General features: G+C 44.3%; 2 protein-coding genes across 2 annotated transcripts in view; one reads left to right on the top strand and one right to left on the bottom strand.

Annotated features, from left to right (window-relative positions):
• On the bottom strand, positions 1–27,362 carry LOC143767693 (uncharacterized). The gene is made up of 7 exons (XM_077256181.1): positions 27,241–27,362; positions 10,917–11,066; positions 10,608–10,787; positions 10,401–10,524; positions 10,217–10,314; positions 9,928–10,018; positions 1–3,107 (listed from the first exon to the last, which is right to left on the bottom strand). Exons 2-7 carry the CDS (start codon positions 10,992–10,994, stop codon positions 2,086–2,088), a joined length of 1,593 nt encoding a protein of 530 aa, XP_077112296.1. The 5' UTR covers positions 10,995–11,066; positions 27,241–27,362; the 3' UTR covers positions 1–2,085.
• Positions 27,325–27,418, top strand: part of LOC143767632 (uncharacterized) — a 157,880-nt gene continuing 157,786 nt past the window's right edge. The window contains exon 1 of the mRNA XM_077256072.1: positions 27,325–27,418. Coding sequence (XP_077112187.1) covers positions 27,392–27,418 — 27 coding nt within the window. The 5' untranslated portion in view covers positions 27,325–27,391.

Here is a 27,418-nt window from a genome sequence, read left to right as displayed (position 1 = left end):
CTTACATTGTCTTCTTTTATTAATACTCAGACACAATCTATACCCCATGCGATTCATCACTGCTTCAAATTTACAAATTGGTACATGAGAGAGCAGATGGATGGCAGAAATCCGGTTAAGTTGGATTAAATTTATTTTCTGAAAATGCGGGTGTGTGCCCTGGGAAGCGGGAGGGGAATTTGGTTACAGTTATAAAATACTGTCTAATAGTCAAAGTACTGTAAAATCTTGCTTATCAGATCTTTTTCTGATGCTTTTGTATAATGTTTGTATTTTACGTTTACTGTTCAATAAAGACGATTAAAAAAAAAACATTACACTTACCTTCCTGGTGCTCCTTTGCAGCATCTTGTTCCCATGCCAGCAGCTGCTTTATGCTTGGAAGCAGCGCATAGCAGGTTCGTTATGCGCTGCTCACAAGCAGAGCACAGCTGCCGGAATATTCACTGCTCTGTGTGCCGGGACTGTGCACCCAGAGAGCAGTGAGTATTCATTGCTCTTCAGTAGCGCGCACAGCGTCAGCTGCCGGCATCCTGCTGCTGCCGGGCGGTCACATGTGCCGCTACTTAAGTGAAATGGATATTTACCTGTCTGAGCGTAGAGAGAGGTGAATATTCATTTCTCTTAAGTAGCGGCACAGGAGTACGCCCATGGTCATAGAATGCAGTGAATATTCATTTCTCTTTAGCAGCGGGCACAGGAGTTAGCCACAGCTGTCGGCTCCAGCCTCCTGTGACCCTCTGCTCTGCCGATGCTGCTTCTCCATCTACCCACCACAGCCAGAGCTAGTACATCCAGACTATGAGACGCACCTCCCATTTTACTCCACATATTTGGAGGAAAATAGTGCTGTAATATGGCAATTATGCCAGAGGTACTATTTCTTTGCTCAGGAAGTCAAGGAATATGAGCGATTGTTTCAAGTGAGACTGTCCGATCCCCCTATTTTTATGCTAATTTCTGGAATGTCTGCTCATCATGGACTGCATTAATCTCTTGGGGTGTGATAGTCTGCATAATTTTGAGGATAATTAGGCAGTGAAACTGAGCAATCAAACAATGGGTAAACAGCCATGACTATCTCCTCTCAATCCTGTGGGACAATGCCTTGAAATGGAAGCTGACGGATAGGCCTTCTCCTTTCACTGGGGTGATTCCACAGCACTTCAGCATAGAGACCATGGTTCCAGCTGGTGGATTACAGAACTGATCCATTGCCCAACATTGAGGCCACTAACGTATTTTGATAACCCAGGTTGGCACAATTCAGTCACCTGGTTACGTACCTCGCTGTTCTCAGTCAGCTTCCTAAGCTAGCCTCCTGTCTGTTGGTGCTTGGCAAAAGCAGTCTGTTGCTTTTTGGGTGGCCCTGGATGCTCTGAAGTCGCAGAGGGTCTAATCTCCGGCGAGCCAGTGAAAGTATGAGACTCTTGCACTATCTTGTGTCCTTGCTGGGAAAGTAATATATGCTGTTACTATATGTAGTGCCTCACCTTGTGTTGTCTGAGTAGTGTTCTGGCAACTGAGGACTATTGGCATATTGGGATGAGACATCTTTATAAAAACAGCCAGGCCTACGGATGAGAGCACCCACTGAGCCCTATGTCTCCACCGCTGGAATAGTGTTGGCACAGAAGGTGAGTATAAGTGTTTTTACTTTAAGGAAGCTAAACTGCTAGGAGTTGTCCTAGCAGTGGACATCATCCTTAAGAAGTTTTTGTTAAAAGATTTCTAACATTTTTGACATGAAAAAGGCTTCTCCCCTGTGTGACCTCTCGGATGTTTAATAGGAGTTAATTTCGGTATACAACATTTCCCACATTAAAAACATGAAAAATAATTCTTCCCTATATGAGTTCTTTGGTACTTAAAAAAAATGTGATTTCTGTGTAAAACATTTTCCACATTCTGATCATGACAAAGACATCTTCCCTGTGTGGGTTTTCTGCTGACTAACAATAACAACTAAATCAGATCGATTTCCAGTTAAAATATTTCCCACATTCTGAACATGAAAAAGGCTTCTCCCCTGTGTGAATTCTCTCATAATTATTGTGTTTATTTCTGTGTAAAATATATCCCACATTAAAAACATGAAAAAGGCTTCTCCCCTATGTGAGTTCTTTGGTGCTTAACAAAATTTGATTTCTTTGTAAAACATTTCACACATTCTGAACATGAATAAGGCTTCTCCCCTGTGTGAGTTCTTTGGTGCTTATCAAAATCTGATTTGCGGTTAAAACATTTCCCACATTCTGAACATGAAAAAGGCTTCTCCCCTGTGTGACTTCTCTGGTGTATAACAAGATTCCATTTCTGGTTAAAACATTTCCCACATTCTGAACATGAAAAAGGTTTCTCCCCTGTGTGTGTTCTCTGGTGCTTATCAAAATCTGATTTCTGGTTAAAACATTTCCCACATTCTGAACAGCAAAAAGGCTTCTCCCCTGTGTGAGTTCTTTGGTGTAAAACAAGACCCCATTTCCGGTTAAAACATTTCCCACATTCTGAACAGCAAAAGGGCTTCTCCCCTGTGTGGGTTCTTTGGTGACTAACAAAATTTGATTTCTGGTTAAAACATTTCCCACATTCTGAACATGAAAAAGGCTTCTCCCCTGTATGTGTTCTTTGGTGCTTAACAAAATTTGATTTCTGGTTAAAACATTTCCCACATTCTGAACAGGAAAAAGGCTTCTCCCCTGTGTGAATTCTCTGGTGACTAACATGATCTGATTTTTGGTTAAAACATTTCCCACACTCGAAATAAGAAAATCTATTCTCTGTTGTGTGAATTTTTTGAAAGTTAAGAAAAGACTTTTTGAGGGGAAAAGTATTTTCACATTCTGAACATGAAAATATCTTCTTTGCTTTAGGGGCAGCTCGTATTTGAATGCTTATTTTGTGACTTTGATTTTCCCTAGTAGTTGGTAATGAATCAGAAGACAGGACCTGTTTCAAAAGATCAGATGACAGCTCTTTGCTGTGAAGGGATGATGGTATATCTGGAGAAATGGCATTCACTTCAATTGTATCCTGTGGGATCTCAAGATCATCAGATTTAAAAATTGAAGATGTCAGCTGTCCCTCTGATCTCCTGGTGCCGTTATCTGCCATGAAAAAAAAGCAATTATTATTTTTTAATAAAATATTCTTGAAGTTTATATTTTTGAACATTTCTACTTATACCGTCAGAAAAAATGGCAAGTTATGCAAAAATACTGAATTAGTCAACAGGACAATGACACAGTCTAATAATTCAAATCCCTTACAATGACATACAAAGCCATTAACAACCTTTCTCCTAAATTCATCTGTGACATGGTCTCCCGGTACTTACCTACATGCAACCTCCGATCCTCTCAAGATCTCCTTCTCTACTCCCCTCTCATCTCTTCTTATAACCGCATCGAAGACTTCTCCCGTGCTTCCCCCATACTCTGGAACTCTCTACCCCAACACATCAGACTCTTGCCTACTATAGAAACCTTCAAAAAGAACCTAAAGATTCACCTCTTCCGAAAAGCCTACAGCCTGCAGTGATCCTGAACCTACTGAACTGCCGCACAACCAGCTCTACCCTCTCCTAGTGAATACTCACCCATCCCCTGCAGACTGTGAGCCCTCTCGGGCAGGGTCCTCCCTTCTTATGTACCTGTGTGCCTTGTTTTTTGCTCATGTTTAATATATTTGTCTATATTTGTCCCCTTTTTACATGTAAAGCTCCATGGAATAAATGGCGCTATAAAAATGTATAATAATAATAATAGAAAACCGCATAGGATGAACCAATAGTGCATAGTGTTCAACTGTTTGTTCATTCTGCCTCCAAAATATGGAATAAAAAGCCACCAATGTTATGTAGGCGAAAATAATACCAATAAAAACTTCTACTCATCTCACAAAAAAAAGTCACCCACTCAGGTTCAACATCTGTCAGTGGAAAAACAGAGGTTTCTACATTGTTAGTTGCCTAAAGGCTCTTCAAAAGCATCATGGCTTCCTTTAAACAATCCACTAATATCCGCTCTATAAAAACAAAAATCTCTCCCTAGCTTCTGTGCCTTGCAGTGTGCCTAAACCATATTTAGCATCCATGTGTTTGGCATTACTATAGTGAGAAAAACCCACTTAATTTCACAGTGTTTGTGTCTCCCGGGGCACAATCTGGCCACTATATGTGGGGTAATAATAAGGAGGCCTTTGAACCAGAAGTAGTTCTGGGCAGCATAGGTTTTGTCCAGCCAATAAGATTACTGTGCCTGGGACCAGTAGTGCCATCCAGTCTGGCAGTATGGGTGTGTGTGCTGTCCAGCTGTAATAATCTGCTTCCTGCTTCGGCCAACTGGAAAGCACCACATGGTTGAAGTAGATTGCCGAAAGCTGCTAGATACAGCCTTCTTCTCCACTGGTTCAGTCCTCTGTGATCAGCTCCCGGCTTGTATATTTGTTTGCTGTTGTGACACTGGCCTGTTTACTGTCTTCTCTTGCATCTTCTGATTTTGTATTTTCTCTGCTTTCTTGGTCTGACCTGACTATCTGACTTTTCTTCTTGTCATCTTGCACCACTGAACAGCAGGTAACACTGTGGCCCAAGCATAGGTGTTTCTGTATAAGTCCATATTTTTGTAGAGGGGTTAAATAGTCATGAGCCAAGCAACCCGTGGGATTTGGAAAAAGGAGTAGACAGCGCAAAGCCTGTTCATGGTGCTATCTATTGAGCTGCTAGGTGACCATGAACAGTGCCCCTATTACATTTTGTCTGCTAACTATTCCAACAATATCTGCATTCAAATAGCTAAATAGCACTCTTCCTCTTCTTAGCCTGCCATGTACCCAGACAGTACTGTAGATTGGGGGTAACGTTAGGCCGCCTCCACGTGGTGCACCCTGGGTAACGCTACAGGACTAACAATCTTGACGACCAAACAATCAAACTACATCTAGATCTCCTGGTCAATATATTGTACATCATATTTGATAATCAATAAAGGACAACAAAGGATCAAATTTGATAATGTCTACAAATAATGGTACTGTCACAAATGACACTCCTCAAATGGAAGACCTTCGACCCACTGTGAAAATCTGCAAAATTAACATTGAAGGTATCAGCCGCTCAAAATGTGATTTCCTTCACAAGTTTCTCACTGCTAACAAAACAGACATTCTTGTTCTTCAGGAAACTCATGTTGAAAAAGAAGACCAACTTCTAGCTCGTGGCTCCATTGCTGATTTTGATTTAATTGGTGCTACATATGACCAACACTACGGTGTAGCTACCTATGTGAAAGGTAACATTGAAAATTCAAAGCTTGTATCTACATCTCTTGAAAATTACATCCATGAAGCTGTGATTAAAGTTGGTGATATCACAATTGTTAATATTTACAAGCCTCCTGCAGTACAATGGCCTACTGAAGTTATCCATGTCCATCCACATCCTACCATGTACATAGGAGATTTCAACAGTCACCATGAGCTCTGGCAATATGCTAGTAATGACGACAATGGTGAGCACCAGGTAAAGTGGTCTGATGTGCACAACACATTCTTGGTTTTTGATGCAAAGGATTTTCCAACCTTCCAATCAGCAGCCTGGCAGAGAGGATACAACCCTGATTTATGTTTCGTATTACGCAATAGAAACAATCAACCTTTATCTACATCTCGAAGTGTTGTCAAACATTTCCCTCATAGTCAGCATCGCCCTGTCATCATCATTGTTGGAGTATCCATTCCTCTTGTAACTTCGTACCCATGTCCTCGATGGAATTTTGTTAAAGCCAACTGGAAAAAGTTTGCAGATTATCTTGACAAGTGTATTGGTTGGATACCTCCAATCAGTATAAACTATGAGCGGTTCTGTAAAGCTGTTATTAAAGCTGCAAAGAAATCAATACCACGTGGCTTCCACAAAGAATACATTCCAGGCTGGACTGATGAATGTGAACAACTATACAGACAATTTCTTGAAAGTGAAGATGGTGAAATCGGTGATGAGTTGCTAAACAAACTGAATGCAGCACGTTGTGTCAAATGGATGGAAACAGTTGAGAACTTGGACTTTAAAAGGTCCATTAGAAAAGCATGGTCTCTTTTAAGAAAACTAGAAGGAAACCGTAAAGCAAAACAGAAAACGAATGCTGTAACTCCAAATCAAATTGCAGCACACATTGTGAACACCTCAAGAACCCCTAAAGACCGAGCTCATACCATAGAAGTTAAAAATAAGTTTAAGCTACTAAAATCATCTGTGGCATCAACTGAAGAATATTCCCGTCCTTTTGCAACTTGTGACATTGAAATTGCTCTTGTTGATACTAAAAGTAACGAAGCTCCTGAATTTCTCAAAAATTGTGGACCTTTTGCGAAAAAATGACTGGCAAAGTTCTTCTCAGATATCATGGAAAATGCCCAAGTCCCCAGTAAATTGAAACACGCCAAGATCATTGCATTTTGTTAAAACCTGGGAAGCCTGAAGATAATCCATCAAGCTATAGACCCATTGCTTTATTGAGCTGCCTTTACAAGTTGTTAGAACGCTTAATCTATAACAAGATTAATTTAAAGATTTTTTTACCCATTACCTATAGAGCAAGCCGGCTTTAGACCTGCTCGAAACTGCAGTGACCAAGTTTTATCCTTGACAACTTTAATTGAAGCTGAATTTCAAAAGAACAATAAGGTTTCAGTGGCGTTCATTGATCTTTCTGCTGCATATGACACTGTGTGGAGGGAAGGACTTCTATATAAGTTTCTGAAGGTGATTCCATGTAAGAAAATTATGTACCTCTTGAATAATATGATTGCAAATCGAACCTTTCAACTTATCATGGGTGATTCAACCAATTGTAATATAACCTTAAAAAATGGTTTGGCCCAGGGATCATTGCTGGCACCTCTCCTGTTTTGCTTTGTACCTAGCTGACATTCCCGACACAATATCACGGAAATTTGGATACGCCGATGACTAGGCAATTGCTACAGTGAGCAAAACAATGGAGGAAGCAGAGGAGGCTCTAACAGAAGACCTTAGTGTAATGGGAAAGTATTTTCGACAATGGAGGCTAAAGCCCAATCCATCAAAAACGGAAGTATGTTACTTTGATTTACACAACACAAGTGCTAAGACTGAGCTCAAAGTACGTTTTGAAGGTCAACTTGTCAAACACAACTTCAATCCTAAGTATTTAGGCATAATTCTTGATAGAAGCCTAACCATCAAATCTCACTTGGAAAAGACAGCACAGAAACTGAAAGCAAGCAATAATATTATTCAGAAACTCTGCGGATCCTCCTTTGGTCCCTCCACACCTGTCTTGCGAATGTCTACCCTTGCCTTGGTGTACTCTGCCGCAGAATATTGTGCTCCAGTATGGCTGAATAGATGTCATGTGAATGCAATCGATAATCAGTTGAACAACTCTATGCACATAATTTCTGGTGCTATCAGACCTATGCCCGTCCACTGGTTACCTGTCTTGACCCATATCGCACCTACAAATCTGAGAAGACAAAAGCTCCTACTTAAAGAATACACCAAAGTAGTGAATAATGAAAATCTCCCAATACATCAAAATATCCAAGATGTTCAAATACAGCGACTGAAATCAAGACATCCACCCATCCGAAACGCAATTACCCTGTATGAACATGATTTCAATTTAGAAGAGAAATGACGTGAACTTTGGGTCAGTGCAGTAGACGGTGAGCCTCAAACGTTTCCTTACTTTCAAAATTCACCACCAGGCTTCAATCTGCCAAGGAAAACCTGGGTCACTTTGAATCATATCAGAACAAACTTTGGTGTCTGTGCAGATCTTATGTATAAGTGGGGAAAATCTGACTCTCCTGCCTTTGAGTGTGGAGCTGACCGTCAAACAATTCAGCACATTTTCAAGAAATGTCCCCTCAAATCTTATACTGGTAACACGAATGATTTTTATACTGGAAATGACAATGTTATTGCATACATAGAAAATCTCGATATCCGACTCTGATTTCTGTTCTTTTGTTCTTTTCAATCACTGTTTGTCATTTATTTATTCTTATATGATGTTTAAATATATGTTCATATGATTAAATAATAAAATAAACTGTAGATTGGTATATAGGGTATAGTGGGATTCAATAGAATTTTGAAAATAATTTGTAAGGTCCACTTGATTCCTATTATCCTTTGTGAAGAATTACAAAGTTATCACCACATAAAATGACACATGTCTAAATTTGAAAAATGGGGCCTGATTAGGAAAACAAAACCGTCTGCAGACGTTGTTACATCAGAGTATTTTGAGCACTAACGACTATAGTCAGAAACTGACTGTAGACAACAACACATCTACTGAAACAATCAAACTTAACAGTCTTCACCAGGAAAAAATGAGTAACTAGTGGTGAAACCTCTCAGGGGTAATTAGAGTATGGGGCTCGGTGGCTTTTGGCAATCTAAACTATTGTAAAGGCCAATATTTTCTGTCAGATGAGTTTCTTGAAAAAACGTTAGACATTCAAAGAGAACTTTTTATTATAGTACAGAGCTGAGATGTCTTAAATTTAAATCTCTGGCATTTTGCAGAGGAAATGGAGACCTTTTTTAATGATATCATGGAGTTGTAGACTCACATAAATGAGGCAGGCCGATGCCACCATAATCAAACTGTTATAGAGAATGAACCTGTAAAAAAATACATTTTTTATTCTATGTTGCATGTTTCACAACATATATCTGAGGGGAGAACTCAACACTAGTGATGAGCGAATATACTTAATGCTCAGGTTTTCCAAGCACGCTCGGGTGGTCTCCGAGTATTTGTGACTGCTCGGATATTTAGTTTTCCTTGACTCAGCTGCATGATTTACAGCTGCTAGCCAACCTGAGTAATGTGGGGGTTGCCTGGATGCTAGGGAACCCCCACATGTAATCAAGCTGTCTAATAGCTGCAAATCATGCAGCTGCAGCAAAGAAAACGAAATCTCAGAGCACTAACAAATACTTGGAGATCACCCGAGAGTGCTTGGGAAAACCTGAGCAACGAGTATATTCACTCATCACTACTCAACACTAAATCTGAATTGCACTTATTTATGGTGGACCATTGGAGCCACTATGAGTCCTGAGCAGAAGAGTAGAGAAAGTATTAGTGCCCCTCATTTCAGGGGAGATTGTGCAGTAATCTGAATTCCTTATGATAGAAAATAATGTAATTTATGATGTGGAGGGAATCCATGAAACCTGGGCTCGAGCCAACACATCTCTTGCAGGTGTGAATAACTGTATACTACAGCCATCAGCCGCACACGGCTTAGAGATATATCATGGCACAGGAGTAATGTTTTATGTGTAGTTTATCACAATCCTCCTTAAAGTTAGACGGTTTAATAACAAATAGAAAAGTCAGGATAAAGAGAAACTTTGTTGTTATTGTACAGAAATTCACACTTTCCCCTCACTGCACATTTAATGTTGTCGATCATAAAAGTAAAGTTTGGCCAGAAAGACTGGACCTGGTCTTGTAGGGACCATATGAGCACATTCAGCAGCACAGAAAGGGGAGAAGGTACATTAATCTGACAAGATATCAGGGATGTAGGAAGTCAACAGATTCTTTACCCTTTGCTTTCTCTTAGAGGCCATCTACGTACGCTGTCATTTGGCTTTGTAGTTTACAAATCTGGGCAGGTAAGTGTCAGCATCTTTTTATTTTAGTTGGTAGTTGGATCTACCAGGTTGTAAGTTCTATAGAAAAGGTCTTTCAATGCCTAAAGTCATTTGAACACTTTTAGTTGGTTGAATATGTTGTTGTTGAGAAACAAAATGATAATCACACGATTGTAATACCATCGGACTACAGGACCCATAAAGCAGCCACAGCCGGTGACTGAGAAGAATCTGTGACTTCTCTGCATTTAGTGGTTACTACTCACCTGGGTAGTCATATGTAGGAATCTCCTCTTTACACCACTCATCACCCCTCACATATGTCTCTGTAGTATTAATATGGGTCAGATCTTCACCCTGAAACAAATTTTGTAAAAGTCACAGACAGATGGAGAAGTCACATCTATGATCAGCTCTAATCCTGCCATCTCCACTGTTCTCATTACACAAGTATAAAACACATAATACTGGTGGATAAAACAAGACTGAGCACAAGACCTTCACAGCCGTCTACACATCATAGGAGAGATCTCCCGACACCTTCTCTCCATCTACCTGATGATCCTGAGGAACATTGGGATCTTCTTGTTTACAGTCCTGTGGAAGAAGAGGACGGGGACATCTCTCTGGTGTTGGCTTCTTACTGGATAGATCTGGAGGAAACATATACAGGGACTGAATTCATTCTTTACATACAGATAATAATTATAGGCCGTGTGTATTTAGTCCTGTCTATTACCTGGTGATGTGAGGGGCTGGGAAACCTCCATCATGAAATCCTTGTACAAATCTTTGTGTCCTTCTAAATACTCCCACTCCTCCATGGAAAAATAGACGACGACATCCTGAGACCTTATAGAAACCTGACACATACAATGATACCATCATTCCCTTGATCTCTACATATCATTACTGTATAATGTCCCAGCATTCCCAGCAGTGTCACCTCTCCAGTCAGCAGCTCAATCATCTTGTAAGTGAGTTCTAGGATCTTCTGGTCATTGATGTCCTCATGGATTAGGGGGTGAGGTGGAGGCCCCGTGATTGGGCTCAGAGGTCTTCCCCATCCCACAGACACAGAGTCGTGACAGCGCTCACTAGAGGTCTTCTTCACTACTATGTAATCCTGGTTATGGAGAGACACATTAATAGATCTCACTACAGACTTTTCCAGAGTCCTCACCTCTGCAGTTCTGTCCATTTGTTATTCCCATAGATAAGAATGATGTAATGTGACGTCATCAGAATCTCTCACCTCTCCAGTAAGCCGGAAGAGGATCTCTAGGGTGAGGTGTAATATCCTCTCCGCCATCTTGTCTCTGTCCATATCCATCCTTGATGGGTAAATCAGGAAAATTATCTTATGTAGAAGATCTTCACTGAGAGGATCCGATATTGTAGAGACCTGAATGAGAAGATGAGCCAATGTAACATCATAAAAATCCTGTGTAATAATACAATTACTGGAGATAATAAGAGGAAACATATCAGGAGATTTATTATTTTACACTATTTAGATTTCTTTTTTACATCTATCTATCTATTTATCTATCAATCTATAGTGGGGGAAATAAGTATAGATCCCTTGCTGATTTTGTTTGCCCACTGACAAAGACATGAACAGTCTATAATTTTAAGGGTAGGTTAATTTTAACATTGAGAGATAAAATCTAGAAAATCACATTGTATAAATTCCAAAAATGTATTTGCATTTTGCTGTGAGAAATAAGTATTTGATCCCCTCTGGAAAGCAAGACTTAATACTTGATGGCAAAACCCTTGTTGGCAAGCACAGCAGTCAGACATTTTTTGTAGTTGATGATGAGGTTTGTGCACATGTCAGGAGGAATTTTCATCCACTGCTGTTTGCAGATCATCTCTAAATCATTAAGATTTTGAGGCTGTAGCTTGGCAACTCGGAGCTTCAACTCCCACCATAAGTTTTCTATGGGATTAAAATCTGGACACTGGCTAGGCCACTCCATGGCCTTAATGTGCTTCTTTTTAAGCCACTCCTTTGTTGCCTTGGCCTTGGCAGTATGTTTTGGGTTGTTGTCTTGCTGGAATACCCAGGCACAACTCATTTTTAAAGTTCATGTTGAGGGAAGGAGGTTATCACTCAGAATTTTAAGGTACATGGCTCCATCCTTTCTCCCATTGATGCAGTGAAGTAGTCCTGTGCCCTTAGCAGAGAAACACCACCAAAACATAATGTTTCTGTGGCACCCCAGGAGTCCAGTTGCCACAGTGGCATTGCCTCCCTCACAGGGGGTGATGTCATGCCTGAAAGCAAGGAGGGATCCCCTTTCCAGGTACCTCAGCATGCAACACCTTTCCTATTCCAAACCAGAAGGGGAAGCTCTAATATAACATCCCAGGTTCCTGGTTGTTACAGTGGCATTGCTTTCCTCACGGAGAGAGTGATGTCACGCTTGGAAGTGAGAAAGGATCTCTTTCATCAGGTAATCACTAGCATGCAACATGTTCATACTCCAGGCCAGAAGGGGGAGCTCTGATCCAGCTTGTGGGTGGTTCCTCTATATATTCTGGTTTCTAGGAAAAGGGAGGTCAGTCAGTCTGTCAGAGAGACAGAGGGGAAGGGACAAGAGGGGCTGTGCAGCCACAAGGGTGCTGCAGCTCCTGGAAAGAGACAGAAAAGAAAGCAGAACAAACGGTAGAGAGCGTGTAGAGGAAGAAAAGCGCTGGAGAGTGAAGAACTGGAGGGGATAGCTGCAACTGAGCTACCTCCCCACTGAGCGCAGACAGCGGTAGCCGGAAGACCGGAGTTGTGAAGGACTCCATGTCTCACAGCAGAAACCGGCAGGACAGCTGGATTACAAATCACCTGTCCGCCCTTACACCTGAAGACGCAGTGGCACAGAGGGCCTGGGTCGTGATAGAGATCCTGTAAAAAGGCTCGAGCCACCTGTCATACGGGTTAGTGACCTACCGGCAAGGAGGACAGAGAGAACATGTGAGAACATTGTGAGGGGTCTAAGGCAGCAATGGACTACACCACAGCGCTAGAGGGAAGGCTTCCAACTCCACCTGGTAAAGGAAACTCCCTACTCACTTCCAAGCCGGCCGGACCACATCTGCATCTGTGATCTGGTACCCTGGACTGTGGCTGCCTGAATTTATCAGTAAACCAGGTAAAGAGACGGCAAACCTGTGTCCTCCATTTCTTCCTACATCATTCACCATCTCTGTCTATACACCGGGAGCCCTGGGGACCCAGCTTCACGTGTGGCTTCACCTGTTAACGCTAAAGAGCTCAATTTTTGTCTCATCTGACCACAGCACCTTCTCCCAATCACTCACAGAATCATCCAGGTGTTCATTGGCAAACTTCAGATGAGCCTGCACATGTGCCTTCTTGAGCAGAGGGACCTTGCAGGCACTGCAGGATTTTAAACCTTTACAACATAATGTATTAGCAATGGTTTTCTTGGTGGTCCCAGCTGCCTTGACATCATAAACAAGTTCCCTCGGTGTAGTTTTAGGCTGATCTCTCACCTTCCTCATGATCAAGGATACCGCACCAGGTGAGATTTTGCATGGTGCCCCAGATCGATGTTGATTGACAGTCATTTTGTATTTCTTCCATTTTCTTACTATTGCACCAACAGTTGTCTCCTTCTCACCCAGCGTCTTACTTATGGTTTTGTAGCCCATTCCGACAGAATGCAAATAAATTTAAATAATTTATACAATGTAATTTTCTGGATTTTATTTTTGATATTCTATCTATCAATGTTAAAATTAACATACCCTTAAAATTATAGACTGTTCATGTCTTTGTCAGTGGGCAAACTTACAAAAACAGCAAGGGATCAAATTATTATTATTATTTATTTATATAGCACCATTAATTCCATGGTGCTGTACATGAGAAGGGGTTACATCAAAATACAAATATCACTTACAGTAAACAAAACTAACAATGACAGACTGGTACAGAGGGAAGAAGACCCTGTCCTTGCTGGCTTACATTGTACAGGATTATGGGGAAGGAGACAGTAGGTCAAGGGTTGCAGTAGCTCTGATGGTGTTGAGGTGGCCTTGTGGCCATTACAGGCTGTAAGTGGAGCGGCCCCCAGACGCAGGACGGGATACTCGGTACCGGGTCTCTCGGTTCTGAGGATGTCACAGTGGCCCGACTTGGTCCGTGGTCCTGCTAAGGGGCGCCCAATAAAATGTGTAGGTGGTGGTGTAGGTCGCAGCAAATAACGAGGACACAGGGTTGCAGTCTCTTTACCTCTTTACTGAAGGCTTCAGCATTCGCAATCCAGAGCACTGCTAACAAGGCTGGCTGAGACCGGCCGGTCCGAAGGCACATCCAGAGTTCCCTTTGCAGGTGGAAATCAGTGCCTACCTACTAGCGCCTGGGTGTTGTAGTACTTCCCTGCTGAGCACCACGGGATAGTCCTCACAACTGTCGTGTATGTTTCTGTTCTTTCTCTCCGTCCCCCAGATGATATGGATAGGACGCACCCGTATGACGGGGTAGGCCTGGAGTTATTTTATAGGGACCCTAGAGACGCCCCTCTCCCACAATTGCCTCCGTTGTCTTCATTAGGTGATTAAGGTGAGGCAGCCAACCTAAAATTAACTGCCCTGCCGTTGGTTTGAAGTAATGCGTAGAGCCCAATACTTCCTCGGCTGTTATGGTTCTCAATGGCAAGAGAACATAGCCCAGCAAACATAAGTACTAGCTCTTGGAAGGATGGAAACTAAACTGACCATGAACTAAACCTGCCGCACAACTAACAGTAGCCGGGTAGCGTTGCCTACGTTTTTTATCCCTAGACGCCCAGCGCCGGCCGGAGGACTAACTAATCCTGGCAGAGGAAAATATAGTCCTGGCTCACCTCTAGAGAAGTTTCCCCGATAGGCAGACAGAGGCCCCCACATATATTGGCGGTGATTTTAGATGAAATGACAAACGTAGTATGAAAATAGGTTTAGCAAAATTGAGGTCCGCTTACTAGATAGCAGGAAGACAGAAAGGGCACTTTCATGGTCAGCTGAAAACCCTATCAAAATACCATCCTGAAATTACTTTAAGACTCTAGTATTAACTCATAACATCAGAGTGGCAACTTCAGATCACAAGAGCTTTCCAGACACAGAAACGAAACTACAGCAGTGAACTGGAACAAAATGCAAAAACAAACGAGGACTAAAGTCCAACTTAGCTGGGAGTTGTCTAGCAGCAGGAACATGCACAGAAAGGCTTCTGATTACAATGTTGACCGGCATGGAAGTGACAGAGGAGCAAGGTTAAATAGCGACTCCCACATCCTGATGGAAACAGGTGAACAGAGGGGATGATGCACACCAGTTCAATTCCACCAGTGGCCACCGGGGGAGCCCAAAATCCAATTACACAACAGTACCCCCCCCTCAAGGAGGGGGCACCGAACCCTCACCAGAACCACCAGGGCGATCAGGATGAGCCCTATGAAAGGCACGGACCAGATCGGAGGCATGAACATCAGAGGCAGTCACCCAAGAATTATCCTCCTGACCGTATCCCTTCCATTTGACCAGATACTGGAGTTTCCGTCTGGAAACACGGGAGTCCAAGATTTTTTCCACAACGTACTCCAACTCGCCCTCAACCAACACCGGAGCAGGAGGCTCAACGGAAGGCACAACCGGCACCTCATACCTGCGCAACAATGACCGATGAAAAACATTATGAATAGAAAAAGATGCAGGGAGGTCCAAACGGAAGGACACAGGGTTAAGAATCTCCAATATCTTGTACGGGCCGATGAACCGAGGCTTAAACTTGGGAGAAGAAACCCTCATAGGGACAAAACGAGAAGACAACCACACCAAGTCCCCAACACAAAGCCGAGGACCAACCCGACGCCGGCGGTTGGCAAAAAGCTGAGTCTTCTCCTGGGACAACTTCAAATTGTCCACTACCTGCCCCCAAATCTGATGCAACCTCTCCACCACAGCATCCACTCCAGGACAATCCGAAGATTCCACCTGACCAGAAGAAAATCGAGGATGAAACCCCGAATTACAGAAAAAAGGAGACACCAAGGTGGCAGAGCTGGCCCGATTATTGAGGGCAAACTCCGCTAAAGGCAAAAAAGCAACCCAATCATCCTGATCTGCAGACACAAAACACCTCAAATATGTCTCCAAGGTCTGATTCGTCCGCTCGGTCTGGCCATTAGTCTGAGGATGGAAAGCAGACGAGAAAGACAAATCTATGCCCATCCTAGCACAGAATGCTCGCCAAAATCTAGACACGAATTGGGTTCCTCTGTCAGAAACGATATTCTCCGGAATACCATGCAAACGGACCACATTTTGAAAAAACAGAGGAACCAACTCGGAAGAAGAAGGCAACTTAGGCAGGGGAACCAAATGGACCATCTTAGAGAAACGGTCACACACCACCCAGATGACAGACATCTTCTGAGAAACTGGAAGATCCGAAATAAAATCCATCGAGATGTGCGTCCAGGGCCTCTTCGGGATAGGCAAGGGCAACAACAATCCACTAGCCCGAGAACAACAAGGCTTGGCCCGAGCACAAACGTCACAAGACTGCACAAAGCCTCGCACATCTCGAGACAGGGAAGGCCACCAGAAGGACCTTGCCACCAAATCCCTGGTACCAAAGATTCCAGGATGACCTGTCAACGCAGAAGAATGAACCTCAGAAATGACTTTACTGGTCCAATCATCAGGAACAAACAGTCTACCAGGTGGGCAACGATCAGGTCTATCCGCCTGAAACTCCTGCAAGGCCCGCCGCAGGTCTGGAGAAACGGAAGACAATATCACTCCATCCTTAAGGATACCTGTAGGTTCAGAGTTACCAGGGGAGTCAGGCTCAAAACTCCTAGAAAGGGCATCCGCCTTAACATTCTTAGAACCCGGCAGGTAGGACACCACAAAATTAAACCGAGAGAAAAACAACGACCAGCGCGCCTGTCTAGGATTCAGGCGTCTGGCGGACTCAAGATAAATTAGATTTTTGTGGTCAGTCAATACCACCACCTGATGTCTAGCCCCCTCAAGCCAATGACGCCACTCCTCAAAAGCCCACTTCATGGCCAAAAGCTCCCGATTCCCAACATCATAATTCCGCTCGGCGGGCGAAAATTTACGCGAGAAAAAGGCACAAGGTCTCATCACGGAACAATCGGAACTTCTCTGCGACAAAACTGCCCCAGCTCCGATTTCAGAAGCGTCGACCTCAACCGGAAAAGGAAGAGCAACATCAGGCTGACGCAACACAGGGGCGGAAGAAAAGCGGCGCTTAAGCTCCCGAAAGGCCTCCACAGCAGCATGTTCAGGCACAGACAGATTAAATAAACGACCCTTAGGGTATTTACTACCCGGAATCAAATCTATGGCACAATCGCACTCCCGGTGCGGAGGTAATGAACCAAGCTTAGGTTCTTCAAAAACGTCACGATATTCAGTCAAGAATTCAGGAATCTCAGAGGGAATAGATGATGAAATGGAAACCACAGGTACGTCCCCATGCTTCCCCTTACATCCCCAGCTTAACACAGACATAGCTTTCCAGTCAAGGACTGGGTTATGAGATTGCAGCCATGGCAATCCAAGCACCAACACATCATGTAGGTTATACAGCACAAGAAAGCGAATAATCTCCTGATGATCCGGATTAATCCGCATAGTTACTTGTGTCCAGTATTGTGGTTTATTACTAGCCAATGGGGTGGAGTCAATCCCCTTCAGGGGTATAGGAGTTTCAAGAGGCTCCAAATCATACCCACAGCGTTTGGCAAAGGACCAATCCATAAGACTCAAAGCGGCGCCAGAGTCGACATAGGCATCCGCGGTAATAGATGATAAAGAACAAATCAGGGTCACAGATAGAATAAACTTAGACTGTAAAGTGCCAATTGAAACAGACTTATCAAGCTTCTTAGTACGCTTAGAGCATGCTGATATAACATGAGTTGAATCACCGCAATAGAAGCACAACCCATTTTTTCGTCTTAAATTCTGCCGTTCCCTTCTGGACAGAATTCTATCACATTGCATATTCTCTGGCGTCTTCTCAGTAGACACCGCCAAATGGTGCACAGGTTTGCGCTCCCGCAGACGCCTAACGATCTGGATAGCCATTGTCATGGACTCATTCAGACCCGCAGGCACAGGGAACCCCACCATAACATCCTTAATGGCATCAGAGAGACCCTCTCTGAAATTCGCCGCCAGGGCGCACTCATTCCACTGAGTAAGCACAGCCCATTTACGGAATTTCTGGCAGTATATTTCAGCTTCGTCTTGCCCCTGAGATAGGGACATCAAGGCCTTTTCCGCCAGAAGCTCTAACTGAGGTTCCTCATAAAGCAACCCCAAGGCCAGAAAAAACGCATCCACATTGAGCAACGCAGGATCCCCTGGAGCCAATGCAAAAGCCCAATCCTGAGGGTCGCCCCGGAGCAAGGAAATCACAATCCTGACCTGCTGAGCAGGATCTCCAGCAGAGCGAGATTTCAGGGACAAAAACAACTTGCAATTATTTTTGAAATTTTGAAAGCAAGATCTATTCCCCGAGAAAAATTCAGGCAAAGGAATTCTAGGTTCAGATATAGGAACATGAACAACAAAATCTTGTAAATTTTGAACTTTCGTGGTGAGATTATTCAAACCTGCAGCTAAACTCTGAATATCCATTTTAAACAGGTGAACACAGAGCCATTCCAGGATTAGAAGGAGAGAGAGAGAGAGAAAGGCTGCAATATAGGCAGACTTGCAAGAGATTCAATTACAAGCACACTCAGAACTGAAGGGAAGGGGAAAAAAAAAAAAAAAAATCTTCAGCAGACTTCTCTTTTCTCTCCTTTCTCTGTCAATTAATTTAACCCTTTTTTGGCCGGTCAAACTGTTATGGTTCTCAATGGCAAGAGAACATAGCCCAGCAAACATAAGTACTAGCTCTTGGAAGGATGGAAACTAAACTGACCATGAACTAAACCTGCCGCACAACTAACAGTAGCCGGGTAGCGTTGCCTACGTTTTTTATCCCTAGACGCCCAGCGGCGGCCGGAGGACTAACTAATCCTGGCAGAGGAAAATATAGTCCTGGCTCACCTCTAGAGAAGTTTCCCCGATAGGCAGACAGAGGCCCCCACATATATTGGCGGTGATTTTAGATGAAATGACAAACGTAGTATGAAAATAGGTTTAGCAAAATTGAGGTCCGCTTACTAGATAGCAGGAAGACAGAAAGGGCACTTTCATGGTCAGCTGAAAACCCTATCAAAATACCATCCTGAAATTACTTTAAGACTCTAGTATTAAGTCATAACATCAGAGTGGCAATTTCAGATCACAAGAGCTTTCCAGACACAGAAACGAAACTACAGCAGTGAACTGGAACAAAATGCAAAAACAAACGAGGACTAAAGTCCAACTTAGCTGGGAGTTGTCTAGCAGCAGGAACATGCACAGAAAGGCTTCTGATTACAATGTTGACCGGCATGGAAGTGACAGAGGAGCAAGGTTAAATAGCGACTACCACATCCTGATGGAAACAGGTGAACAGAGGGGATGATGCACACCAGTTCAATTCCACCAGTGGCCACCGGGGGAGCCCAAAATCCAATTACACAACACTCGGCGTTCCGGCCACCGGCTACGCGCCTCAGTAGAATGTTGCCGATCTCGGGGCACGACTCCTACTGGTTCTATCGCCTTTGTGCTATGATCTCGTTTCTCACTTCTCCACAATATACTTCGCTTCGTGTCCTTTCTTAAGATGGCGCCGCAATGAAGTGCAGGCGCGGCTCCGTAACAATCTGTCCTTTCGCTAGGCCTCTGTCAGGATCCCACCCCTGACAGGGACCCCCCTGGATCTTCCCAAGCAACGCTCTTCTCTCACTAGATGTTACCGGGGCGAAACCCAGTCAGCTTCTCCCTAACTTCCTATCCAACCCCCAGTTTTACCAGAGTGTGAGGAGTGGCCTAATACATAGAACCCTTTGCTCCCCCTGGTGGCCAGAGTGTGAAGTGTAATGTGTGACTGTGATACCTCGTCAGGTGAACTCCTTTAGTGCCATCAGATGTACCATCACTCCCCTTAGTGGCGGAGCGACAGTACTGCAACGACCAGGACTCTGGGGCGCTGCAAGGCTTTCCTGAAGAGGTGGGTTTTCAGGTTCCGTCTGAAGGATCCAAATGCGGTGGATAATCGGACGTGTTGAGGCATGGAATTCCAGAGGATGGGGATATTCGGGAGAAATCTTGGAGGCGGTAGTGTGAGGAGCAAATAAGCGTGGGGGAGAGAAGGAGGTCTTGGGAGGACTGGAGATTACATGAGGGAAGATAACGGGAGATTAGTTCAGAGATATATGGAGGAAACAGGTTATGGATGGCTTTGTAGGTTGGTGTTATGTTGGGCTGGTGGTTAGGAGCACTAGAAATGACCAGATGAGTAAACTAGCAATACAGGATGAGCTCTGGGAAGTGGGAGCTCTGCTGACCGCAACCCCTAATCCTATCACAACAACTAGAAATAGCCGTGGAGCATTCCTGACTCTGCCTAGACGCCTCTTCACAGCCTAAGAGCTAACTACCCCTAAAGATAGAAAATACAGCCTACCTTGCCTCAGAGAAATTCCCCAAAGAAATAGGCAGCCCCCACATATATTGACTGTGAGTTAAGATGGAAGTCACAAACACAGGAATGAAATAGGTTTCAGCATAGGAGGCCAGACTTAACTAAACAGACTGAAGATAGAAAAGGTATCTTTGCGTTCAGCATAAAAAACTAACAAAAAACCACGCAGAGTGTGCAAAAGAAACCACCGCACCGACTCACGGCGCGGTGGTGCCACTCTGCATCCCAGAGCTTCCAGCTAACAAGATTAAATCATAATAGCAAGCTGGACAAAAACACAGTGGTAACAAATAAGCTAGCAGGGACTTAGCTTTTGCTGAAGTAGACAGGTCATCTGAAAGATCCAAGAGAACTGAACCAGTACTAGGACATTGACAGCTGGCATCAAGTAACGATCTGAGTGGAGTTAAATAGAGCAGCCAGCCAAGGCCTGAACGAGATCAGCTGGAGAAGGAATCTCAGAACCAGCAGCTCCACTCACAGCCACCAGAGGGAGTTCATGAACAGAACTCGCCGAAGTACCATTCATAACCACAGGAGGGAGCTCAAGAACAGAATTCACAACAGGTTGGTATTAGTAATTTGAACTGGATACGCTGAGGGAATGGGAGCCAGTGAAGAGATTTGCAGAAGGGGGAAGCGGAGGACCGGAGATTACATGAGGGAAGATATTGAGAGATTAGTTCGGAAATATACGGAGGAGAAAGGTTATGGATGGCTTTGTAGGTCAGTGCTAGTAGTTTAAACTGGATACGCTGGGAAATTGGGAGCCAGTGAAGGGATTTGCAAAGTGGGGAAGCAGGAGTGTAGCAAGGAGAGAGATTAATTAGTCGGGCAGCAGAGTTAAGGACGGACTGGAGGGGTGTGTGAGTGTTAGAAGGTAGGCCACAGAGGAGGATGTTGCAGTAGTCGAGGCGGAGATGATTAGGGCATGCACGAGCATTTTGGTAGAGTGAGGGTTGAGGAAAGGACGGATTCTGGAAATATTTTTGAGCTGGAGGCGACAGGAGGTGGCGAGAGCTTGGATGTGCGGTTTGAAGGACAGGGCAAAGTCAAGGGTTACTCCAAGGTAGTGGATATTGGGGACAGGGAAAGTGTGATTTCATTTATTTTGATAGATAGATCAGGTAGGGAAGATATGCAAGATGGAGGAAAGATAATTAGTTCAGATTTGTCCACATTGAGCTTGAAGAAGCGAGAGGAGAAGAAGGAGGATATGGCTGATAGACACTCTGGGATTCTGGAGAGCAGAGAGGTGACATCTGGGCCAGAGAGGTAGATCTGAGTGTCATCAGCATATAGATGGTACTGGAAGCCATAGGACCTTATGAGTCGTCCCAGGCCGTGTGTCTAGATTGAGAAAAATAAGGGCCCAAGGACAGAGTTTTGAGGGACACCAACAGAAAGGGGGCGAGATGAAGATTTAGTATGGGAGTAGGAAACGCTAAAAGTGCAGTTGATAAGGTATGAGGAGATCCAAGATAGAGCAAGGTCTTTGACACCAAAGGAAGAGAGGATCTGTAGTAGGAGGCAGTGGTCAACTGTGTGGAAGGCAGAGGACAGATCTAGAAGGAGAAGTATAGAGAATTGTCTGTTAGCTTTGGCTGTAAGTCGTTAGTAATTTTGGTCAGGGCAATCTCAGTGGAATGGTGGGAACGAAAGCCAGATTGTAGGTTGTCAAAGAGAGAGTTAGATGCAAAGTGAGAGGAAAGTTCAGAATGGAAGTGCTGCTCCAGGAGTTTGGAAGCAAATGGGAGCAAAGATATAGGGCGATAGCTGGACATAGTGCTTGGGTCAAGGGATGGCTTTTTGAGGATAGGTGTGATTGTGGCATGTTTGAAAGCAGAGGGTAAGGTACTAAAAGTTAGTGATAGGTTGAAGAGATGGGTTAAGGATGGGATTAATGTGGTGGTGAGGTTGGGGAGGAGGTGGGATGGGGTCAAGTGCACAAGTGGTGAGGTGTGATTTGGAGAGAAGATGAGCAAGCTCCCCTTCAGTGATTTTGGAGAGGGAAGTTATGGGGTTTGGGCATTGGTCTGGTATACAAAGGGGTTGTGGTGGTTTGACAACAAAGACTTGACTTGTTTGGTCTATCTTATTTTTGAAGTGCGTGGAAAAGTCCTCGGCAACAATTAGGGAACTTGGAGGGGGCAGTGGTGGGCGGAGGAGGGAGTTAAAAGTGTTGAACAACTCTTTGGGGTTGTGGGATAAGGAAGATACGAGGTTTGTGAAGTAGGCCTGTTTAGCAGAGCTAAGAGCTGATTTGAATGCGAGTGTTGCTTGTTTGAGTGCAGTGAAATCATCTTGCGAAAGCGTTTTCTTCCAGCGCTGTTCTGCAATTCTGGATACTTGCCAAAGCTTTTTAGTGATGTTATTGTGCCAGGGTTGTCTATTGGTTCGTCGCACTCTGCAATGCATGACAGGGGCGACCGTGTCAATAGCTTATGCAAGAGTGGCATTGTAGAAAGCAGTGGCAGTGTCTGTGTTGTGGAGTGAGGATATGGATGCTAGTGGTAGGATAGAGTCAGAGAGTGTGTGGTGTCTAGGTGTGCGAGGTTCCTGTGTGGCTGCACATGTTGCTGGACATAGGTGACAGGTGAGAAGGACAGGGTTGAGAAAGTAAGTAGATGGTGGTCAGATAGAGGGAGAGGGGAGGCTGTGAAGTTATACAGGGAGCAGAAACGGGTGAAGACCTGGTCTAATGTGTGTCTGTCTGTGTGGGTGGCTGGCTGAGGAGGACCACTGAGTAAGTCCAAAGGATGAGGTAAGGGACAGGATTTTGAAATCTGCTGACTAGTGGGTGTCAATGGGGATGTTGAAGTCACCCATGATGATGGTGGGAATGTCAGTAGAGAGAAAGTGAAGGAGCCAGGTGGAGAATTGGTCAATAAAGGCAGTGGTCGGGCCTGGAGGTCGGTATATGACGGCCATTTGGAGGTTGTAGGGGGAGTAGATGCAGACAGAGTGGACTTCAAAAGAAGGGAGGATAAGGGAGGGTAGAGGTGGGATTGGGTTAAAGAAAGGAAGAAAGGAGAAGGCCCACTCCTCTACCATGTTTGTTTCCAGGGCAAGGAGTGTGGGTGAAGTGGAGGCCACCGTAACATAGTGCAGCAGGGGAGGCTGTGTCAGAGGATGTCAGCCATGTTTCAGTGATGCCCATAAAGAAAAGATTATGAGAGGTAAAGGCTTGTGAATCACATGGAGTTTATTGCAGATGGAGCGGGCATTCCATAGTGATCCAGAGAGAGGGTGCAGGGGCACGGATTTGAGGTGGGCAAGATTTTGGGTGTTTATATTGGGTTGGGAGCGATAGGAGAGGGTAGTAATGGGAGATATGAGCTGCGGGGGTCCAGGATTGGGAGATATGTCGCCAGCAGTGAGGAGATGCAGAGAGAGACAGAGCAGGTGGGAAAAGGAGAGTGGGCGGCTTGTTTTGTGTGTTATTAGGAGAGATCTGAGGTTGAGGAGCAGGTCAGCAGAGGAGGTCAGGTGGGGGGCAAGAGGGAAGGAGAGATTATTACTTGGTTAGAGGGTGCTGGGGTTTGGGGATAGCGAAGGAGAGTGAGGAGTAATGGAGCCAAAACTGTTAGAGCGTATGTCAGCATGATGAGAGTAGGTTTGGTGGAAAGGGAAAGAAATTTAGTACATTTATTATTTTCCCCACTCTATATAAAGCAGATAATGTGTGTGTGGTAGCCCGTGGAATACAAAACCACATTTTTCACCCGGTTTGAGTCACATTTTGCACTGCCCGTCTTAATCATCAGACCAAAAATACTGCGAAAATTTCACCCTTCACAAGATTTGGAACCAAGAATTTAGGCTCTATAGAAATAAAGGAGCAAATGTTTGTGTGTTGAATGCAAAGCGATAGTTGTTGCCCAAAAGGTCCTAAGAATTTAGAGGGACAGCATCCAAAGAGTTACACTTAAAAGGGACAGCAACCATATAGTCGCTACGGTGGAAGCAACTGGGGCCTCATTTATGAGAATTGACACATAGTAAGATCGTTATAGATACCTATAGCAACAAGAGTGCAGCTTTCAGCATTGAAATTGCTGAGGTAAAGTGAAAGCTGAGCTGTAATTGGTTGCTGTGGACAACTAGAACAGTCTGATTGTGAGGCGGTCACACATTTCTTGCTTTATATATATATATATATATATATATATATATATATATATATATATATATATATATATTCACCTATTACATCTTTGATCAGTGTGAGGTGATTACTAAGGTCATAATACTAAGGGTACCGTCACACAGTGCCATTTTGATCGCTACGACGGTACGATTCGTGACGTTCTAGCGATATCCATACGATATCGCAGTGTCTGACACGCAGCAGCGATCAGGGACCCTGCTGAGAATCGTACGTCGTAGCAGATAGTATGGAACTTTCTTTCGTCGCTTGATCACCCGCTGACATCGCTGGATCGTTGTGTGTGACAGCGATCCAGCGATGTGTTCGCTTGTAACCAGGGTAAACATCGGGTAACTAAGCGCAGGGCCGCGCTTAGTAACCCGATGTTTACCGTGGTTACCAGCGTAAACGTAAAAAAACCAAACAGTACATACTTACATTCCGGTGTCTGTCCTCCGGCGTCTCAGCTTCTCTGCACTGTGAGCGCCGGCAAGCCGGAAAGCGAGCACAGCGGTGACGCGGTGACGTCACCGCTGTGCTTTCCGGCTATGGCGCTTACACAGTGGATAGAAGCAGAACGCCGGGGGACAGACACCGGAATGTAAGTATGTACTGTTTTTTTTTTTTTACGTTTACGCTGGTAACCAGGGTAAACATCGGGTTACTAAGCGCGGCCCTGCGCTTAGTAACCCGATGTTTACCCTGGTTACCCGGGGACTTCGGCATCGCTCCAGCGCCGTGATTGCAACGTGTGACCGCAGTCTACGACGCTGGAGCGATAATCATACGATGCTACGACGTCACGAATCGTGCCGTCGTAGCGATGTAAATGGTACTGTGTGACGGTACCCTAAGAGCTGTTTTTTAAAATGCCACCCAAAAACGACTATTGGGCAAGTTAATCCAAAAGCTAAGAAAGCAAAACTGTCTCAAACAGGTGAGACAAGTAAACAATGCGCATACCAGCTTGAAAGGAAACTGATGAGACAGGCTGAATCAAGGGATGCTGAAACATCTGAACAAAAGGATGAAAGTTGTCAAAACGATGTAGGCAGGCTGACCTGAGTTTGGAAGCGTGTCCCTATGACCCAATTCAGGACTATAGGTCACATCTGAAAGTCATAATAAGCAAAATGGATGTAATATGAGAACATTGTCAAGCAAAAAAGTTTAATTATAAATCTCCTGTGTGTGGTGGTCAATGGTAATGTCAGCTTGCCACCTCTACCTCCCGAACCACTGTTTTCATACATGTCAGGAACAACTCATGAGTCTAAGCAGTAACTGCAAATTATTAGGAGACACAATTCATCTTTCCAGATGACATCCTTTGGTACGACAGCTGGACTCAAGGAAAAAGATTTATGCCAACTCTTAAAGTCAAGGGACAAATATATCACAAAATAGGTTTGATGTTTCCTGTAGCAAATCAAGAACATTTTTACAAATTTACTGTTTGGGAGATGAACAGATACAAGCTGAGCGACGTTGTGAAGTTATACCAGAGACACAAAGACATTGTTTTGAATTTGCAAAGATTTTTCCATCAACACAACCAGTTAGTAAACCTTTATAATACAGCCTTATAAAGAATGCCAAGTGCGGAATATCAGGGTGTAATAAGAGCAGACAAGACACCGGTTGGTGGCACAAAAGGAGATTTACTTCCCCAGTGTTAGTGAAGTAGCTATTATAATGGTTGGACGGGACTTTCTAAGCCGAGATATAATTATTCAGTGACGGAGAGAACATGTTCAGCGTATTACAGAAACACACAGATCATATGATGCTCTGCAATATCCTATAATATTGTGGAATGGCCAAGATGGCGATCACTATAATCTAACAGACTGATCCCAGCACTGCGAGGCCGACCAATAAACCAACCAATAAAATATCAGCTATGGACTTCTACACCTACCAAATAATGACCAGACAACAATGGAGGCAACTTTCTCATCAGTGTATAGTAGATCTGTATGCCAAGGTGGAGAGCGAGCGTCTTCTGCACATACAACTGAGCCAACAAACACTTACAGGGAGGCCATGCCAAAAGCGTGGTCTGATGGAGGATGGTCCACACTGGGACCTGACATTGCAGGAGGCGTCCCTCACTCGCTTTCCTCCTCATCTTCTAACCTGCTCCCTATAATACCTACAACCTGTGCACCTTCCAATCCCCGGGCTCTGTGGGACAAATACACAGAATATCCTAGAGAAGATATCCATAGAGAGCACAGGAGAGGTCATCCGGACTTAGCCATAAATGTCACTGCCGACAGATCCACCACAGTCCTCCTGACTCTAGAAGAAAGGAGCCAATGTGTCAGTAGTGACCCTCTAATAGCATCAGGTCACCGGCACCAGCTCCACCAGCCTGTGTGTTATGGGAGAGATATTCTGGGAGAGAAAAGCCAGGATTTGGGGAAGATGAGGGGATTTGTCCCAGTAAATAAGCCTCTTCTGGTTGATGACCACAGATCGGGGGATTTGGCAATTATGGCTCAGATTCCCGGTGGAAATGGGAGACGGTTCTCCTTGATGCCCCAGGAGGTTCCGGTAAAACATTCTTATTAATTTGCTGCTCTCAGAAATTCCCTCCATCAATAACATTGCTCCGGCCGCTGCATCGTCTGGGGTTGTGGCCGCTCTCTTAGATGGAGGCGCACGGCTCAGTCAGCGCTAGGATTACCCCTGAATATAGCGCTCTTGGAATCTCCCGTCTGTAATATCACTAAGGTCTGGGGGGATCCAATCACTTAATGGGGGGAATTGTTCTACGTTTAGCAACGTTACCTGTTCTTAAAGGAGCAGCAGCAGCAGAGGAGCTGAATACTTGTCAGCCCAGCAGAGTCCGGCATACACTGAGGCCCCTGATCATGTGATCCCTGACTCCTCCCCTCCTGTGACCTCATCACAGGTCCTTGTGTGCACAGAAAAGCCATATATGTGGAGTGCAGCTCTGAGGGTGGAG

Source organism: Ranitomeya variabilis, chromosome 4, assembly GCF_051348905.1.
Source record: "Ranitomeya variabilis isolate aRanVar5 chromosome 4, aRanVar5.hap1, whole genome shotgun sequence".
NCBI lineage: Eukaryota > Metazoa > Chordata > Amphibia > Anura > Dendrobatidae > Ranitomeya > Ranitomeya variabilis.
The sequence above is the reverse complement of the archived record's forward strand: the minus strand, read 5'-3'. Positions and strand labels throughout refer to the sequence as shown.